At 39.2% G+C, this 6,000-nt stretch overlaps 1 protein-coding gene across 1 annotated transcript; it reads left to right on the top strand.

Moving 5' to 3' along the window:
- Window positions 1-3,479: 3,479 nt before the first annotated feature.
- LOC122533496 (juvenile hormone acid O-methyltransferase) lies at window positions 3,480-4,965 on the top strand. Its single transcript, XM_043663293.1, has 5 exons — window positions 3,480-3,919; window positions 3,989-4,160; window positions 4,240-4,372; window positions 4,452-4,599; window positions 4,763-4,965. Exons 1-5 carry the CDS (start codon window positions 3,733-3,735, stop codon window positions 4,963-4,965), a joined length of 843 nt encoding a protein of 280 aa, XP_043519228.1. The 5' UTR covers window positions 3,480-3,732.
- Window positions 4,966-6,000: the final 1,035 nt, after the last annotated feature.

Genomic DNA, 6,000 nt, shown 5'->3' with positions numbered 1-6,000 from the left:
CGCAATGAAACAGAAAAATTGAACACAGAAAAAGAAGAAAGAACATTTTTTATCACGACGAACAAGTCATATTACAAAATTTCCATTCATAATTCGTTTGACTATAATTTATTCTATGTTGATCTTGTTCAAGGCTCATGTGATCATACTGTTGTGCGTTCGAGTATCGAAATAATGGGTGTTAGAAAAATTGTGCGTTGTGATAATAATTCACTGACAGTAATTTACTAAACTTTCGTCTTTACTTGCAGTTAATTAATTGTTCACTGCTTAGAGTGTCATACTTGGGTCATACTTTGAGAGAATTATGCTTGTAAGTGAGAATCTACACAATCACTTACAGCATAGTCGACAGAATAGTCTACAATCTACAGAATCGAAATTTCTAACCCGTGAGTTGGCTAGCCGGCTCTAGCCAATTGTTTTCAACTATCTGAAAAGTTGATTGACCGAAGAATCAACGTCGACTTTTTCAAAACCAGCGATCGAAACAGACTCGCGGGTTAGCGATTACCGATTTTGACAAGCGCATGTGTAAAAACACCTTCGATAAAACGCGATGAACGAAAGAGGACTCGTTGACAGAACAAAAGAAGAGCAAATGAGTTATGAAACAAGGCAATAAACTTTTCGCGTGGCCAGAGAAGGCATAAACCATCTGAATAATCTAGAAAATGTTTAGCGTGTCGAATCACTATACAATAAGCGTATAAATAAGTTTGAAGCTTGGTTCTTAAATTTTTTTTTCTTTTTTTTTTGACAAAATATAGATCGACGCAAAATAGTCCAAGCGCAACAAATTCCTAAATGAAATATAGAATATGGATGCCCTAGCCTTCGTGATGGGATTATGTTCAGGGTCCAGGCATATGCAAATACCGGGCTACAGCGTCCGAGAATGCAAATACGTGGCAAGTGAAAGATAAGCGCTGAATCCCTATGATCGATCAGAAGAAACGTCGCTCCAGTTTAATTTATTAATTACGCTCCGCGGAGAGAAAGGGCGCAGGATCGCGGCAACCGGACTATAAAAATAACAGCGACACGCGCGCGATAAATACGGCATACGGTAGCGAAACGAGAATACACGCTGGGAACCATCATCATCGAGTATAACGAGGGCGGCTTTTAATCGTGTGAAAAACACGTTTGCGCTACGAATAAACACTTTCAATTTCTTAACTATGACTATCCCTAACTGAAAGCCGTGATCTATGGTGGATAACAATCCGAAAAGCACATCGATATTTGAAGATTTATATTCTGAAATGGCCCACTGTTCGTGAGAAAATTCTACAATATTTCTATATATTGCACTAGTTGATGTGCTTGGAATATCTGATGTGTATAACTTGTATATAATAGCAACGAATGCCCAGAAGAAGCAGCTAATATCCTACAAAACCGTATTAGAAAAAATATACTTATTAGAAAAAATGGTTAAATGAACGTGGAATAAAGGTCAACTATAATAAATGCAACCACATTACTTTCATTCTTCGCGAAGCAAATACTTCAATTCAAAGCAAATGCCACGAACAAAAGTAATTGAATACCTAGGATTATACCTTGATTCAAAATTAACGTGGGCACAACACATACGTAAACAAATAAACCAAATTAGAATCAAAAGGAAGGACATGTACCGGCTAACAAGCAGACTATCTAAATTAAGTATTGAAAACAAACTGCTGATCTACAATGTCATAATTAAACGTACATGGACATCCAACATGTGGCATCCAACTATGGAGGGATACAGCAGCAAAAAGTCATATAGCTGAAATGGAGGCTATGCAATCAAAAATACTAAGAATGGTAACAAATGCACTTTGGTATATCAGAAACGAAGAGTTACGATAAGATCTAGAAATTTCTTCTGTCGAGGGAGAAATTCAACTCCACACAGGCAGATATAAAAGCACGGAGAACAAACCACCTAAAACTCTGTACACCACCGGGGCAACTAGAAGACTAAGGAAGAAACATGGACTTGCTGACGCAAACTCAGATATAAACAAAATTTCTGCAAAAGTGTTAATCCAATGGGATTAGCACCCTCGTGTCACCCACACAATTAAAACGTTGTCGCCTAATGTCCACAGGATAAATTTCAAGAGTCACAAAAGAAAACAATATTTCTATTTCAAAATATTTATAAAAGAAATCTCTGTCTATCGTTAGCTGCCAAGCCAATCGCGATCTTCTTAGGGTTAACGATCGGTTAATGACCGGGAAAATACCCTCATGTCACCTAATTAAAACGTCTTGCCGTATGTCCACAGGACAAATTTCAAGAGTCACAAAAGAAGAAAAAACAATATTTCTATTTCAAAATATTTATAAAAGAAATCTCTGTCTATCGTTAGCTGCCAATCGCGACCTTCTTAGGGTTAACGATCGGTTAATGATCGGGAAAATACCCTCATGTCACCTAATTAAAACGTCTTGCCGTATGTCCACAGGACAAATTTCAAGAGTCCCAAAAAAGAAACAATATTTCTATTTCAAAATATTTATAAAAGAAATCTCTATCTATCGTTAGCTGCCATGCCAATCGCGACCTTCTTAGGGTTAACGATCGGGAAAACACCCTCATGTCACCCAATTAAAACGTCTTGCCGTATGTCCACAGGACAAATTTCAAGAGTCACAAAAGAAAAAAAAACATTTCTAGAAATATTTCTATTTCAAAATATTTATAAAAGAAATCTCTGTCTATCGTTAGCTGCCAAGCCAATCGCGACCTTCTTAGGGTTAACGATCGGTTAATGATCGAGAAAGGTAAAGAGCAGTCAGGTAAATATTTACTAGAATACATATCAAACTGTAGTTCGAATTTGGCCACTTGTGAATATTCGGTAAAAATCAGACGATACTGAATCTATAGGTGAACCACCCGAACAAATCGGCTGCGTGTAGTTTCCCCTTTTTGTCTTGGAACAACACTTCATCACTCATGCAAAGTAGCTTCGAGACCTACCCTATCAAATTTCGACGTTCTAAATGCACGGTGAACATTCTGCCATAGATCTCGTTATCGATATCACAGAAATAGTATGATTAATATAAATCAATTCAACGATTTCGAATCTTTCTTCGATCGAGAAAACTCTCTTCAATACTCGATAAATTAATAATTCATAAGCGAGGATCAAGTTGACAAAAATATCGACAACGTTTACGGAATCGTAGGTAGAATCGTGAAAGAATACAATCGTCGAACCTCGTGAAAGACCACGATAACGATCTACGGGTCAAACGATAGAGCCAGCAGGTCGTCGAAACTATTAAACGGACATGCATCCGATCCTAAATCGTTCCAAAGTTGACCGTTGAACTTCCAAACGTGATCACGATCTTCTGATAACAAAATGGACGAAGAATTCGAATATTGAGGTAGGCGCGGACAGGATGGGAGAGACAAGAGGACGATGGAAGGGCAAAGAAAAGAAAAAGAAAAATGAAAAAATGGGGGAAGTGTTTGCATGACTCACCGAATATAAATACCAAAGTCAGGTTGAAAAGTCACCAGTAGAAGATCTGACAGTATGTCGAATTCATATATACACGCTTCCTTCTGAAACATCGAAGCCATTTTCGCCAATCCAGACGTATATATCTTGAAGATTTCGCGTAATCGTCACCGCGCGACACTCGAGCTACGTTCTTTTACAAATTTATACGTGTATCGTTAGGAAGATAAAAAAGAATAAAAGAAATCAGATCGATATGGAGTCGGCAGAGGAATACGTGAACTCGAGCACGTCCCAATATCGCGACGCGTTAGACTTTGTCGAGGAATTCAAGAAAGAGATGTCCGAGATGAAAGGGAGGTGCATCGACATCGGTTGCGGGCCAGGAGACGTTTCCAAGGAATTGATCCTGCCAAAATTGTCACCAGACGCTGAACTAGTCGGTAAGAGAACGAGGGGAGAAGAACGATCGAAGGAACGATTCGTAAGACATCGTTCGTAAATGTTTGTAGGAGCGGACATATCGAAAGAGATGATCGATCACGCGAGAGAGAAGTACCAGAACGAGGAACGTTTGTCGTTTATAGAACTGGACATCGAGGCTTCGATTTTACCCGAGGACGAACTGGAACTGTATAGCAACGTATTATCCTTTTATTGCATCCACTGGTGTGAAAACCCTCGGTACTGTTCAACCCTCACGTTTTCCACGCAACTATTCTATCACGCACGTAAAAACACATTTCACGTTTGTCCGATTTAGGCAAGCTTTCGATAATATTTACAAATTACTGCAACCAGACGGGAAAGCTCTGGTTATGTTCCTGGCTTGGAACAACGGTTTCGATGCCTACGTGAAGGTCTACGAGAACCCTAAGTACAAGGTGTACATGCAGGTAACACGTCTATTAATTAACATTCTACTAAATGATCTCGACATTTCGTGTTACGTCACAGAAATCATTCTGATTTCAGGATCTAAGTCACTTCGTGCCTTTTTTCCACCGGTGCGAGGACTCCCAGGCAACCTTGAGACTGATGCTGGAAGACATAGGCTTCGAGATTATAGACTGCAGCAGAAGAGAAAAGAGCTTTGTCTACCACAACATGGACATGTTAAAACGTATTTTACAGAGTATTTCAGATAATCGGGATTTGTTTCCTGTTCGTTAATAAAGAGCAAAAAAGAAAACGTTTTTGAATAGCCGGGATCAAGAGCAACGGCGACGGAAATATAGGGTGAAAGGAGGTTACATGTTGTAAAAGCGGGTCGATTATTGTTGCAGGTCATGTGATAGCGGTTAATCCCTTCATTTCGCGGATCCCTGATCATCTCAAAGAGGAGTTTAAGGATGTGCTACTGCATGAAATAACGAGTCGGAAGACTTTAATCCCGAGAAAGAACGACGACGGTCAAGAAGAGTACAGTATCTTGGATAAATATCACATTCTTGTCGCATACGTAAAGAAGCCCTCCGGCACGTGTTGAGAAATTCATTAAAAATTTTGGTCGACGAATTGGTCGCAGAAGCGATCGATACTTCATCGTTGTGTAATGACGTCGTTAATAAAAAATAAATGCTATAACTTTTGTCATTGATTCTACGTTTCATTACGTAAAAATCATCGTGCGACAGGGGGGGGGGGGACGTTAAAGGGGGAAGCGAGTGAAGACAAACAACAAAGAACGACGTACACGCCGTTTCTACTACACTAATATTTATTGTACACTATATCTTTGATTTTACAATACGGTACAGCCATTTATAGAATATCGTTAAAATTCATATATCGTCGTACGGGTACAAGTGGATTTCTTAGTTATTTTTTTTTTTTTCTTCTTTTTGTTGTTTTACGGTGTTTACGGTTTTTACGGTATCCATACAAGGAAATAACAATTTTTACTAACGCTTGTTCCTAGAAAATACATTCAAGTTCATAAGTCAGTTTGAAAACCGTCGACATTGATTATTTCGTTACTCTGACGTCACCTTCAAGTTCGAATATATATATTTAATTTATCTTAGTAGAAGCGAGAAGAATATCAACGCGGCGCGAATCGTTTCAGGAATATCACGCCATTCGGTAAAGGCGTTCGACTCGTCGCGTGGATATACTACTCGGTTTTCTCGAGAGAGCAACGGTCGCGGATCACTCGACGAGAACAGTACCAAAATACTTGAAATGGAAGCAATTCAGAGATTGACCGTTCACGGACAAAGAGATCAGCGCCGCGTGAAAATTTTCAACGTCCAGCGTGTGTGTCGACGACGTTGTCCCTAATATTCGCCTTTACACCTAGGACACGGACTTATGTACGTTCAAGCGAGAAACAATGTAAATGCGTCGAAATCGAAAAAATATCGCGAAATATAGGAAAACAGTCCGAAGTGGGAACGATAAATCGCGATAAGTCGCGGTAACGCACGACTTGACATAAAGACGGAAGTAGTATACACATATGTAAAAAAACAGCTCAAAAAATTCTTATCGTTACGGGAAGATCTGCGCAAATTTCTCATCG

This window comes from Frieseomelitta varia, unplaced genomic scaffold, assembly GCF_011392965.1.
Source record: "Frieseomelitta varia isolate USP_RPSP 00005682 unplaced genomic scaffold, Fvar_1.2 scaffold_533, whole genome shotgun sequence".
Taxonomy (NCBI): domain Eukaryota; kingdom Metazoa; phylum Arthropoda; class Insecta; order Hymenoptera; family Apidae; genus Frieseomelitta; species Frieseomelitta varia.
This window is presented reverse-complemented; position numbering and strand designations above follow the sequence as displayed.

Excerpts from the sequence above, each read along its gene's own strand:
- LOC122533496 (XM_043663293.1), top strand. The coding sequence starts at position 3,733 with ATGGAGTCGGCAGAGGAATACGTGAACTCGAGCACGTCCCAATATCGC. Across the intron at positions 3,920-3,988 it reads ACCAGACGCTGAACTAGTCG|GAGCGGACATATCGAAAGAG; the intron begins GTAAGAGAACGA and ends AAATGTTTGTAG. Across the intron at positions 4,161-4,239 it reads CACTGGTGTGAAAACCCTCG|GCAAGCTTTCGATAATATTT; the intron begins GTACTGTTCAAC and ends TGTCCGATTTAG.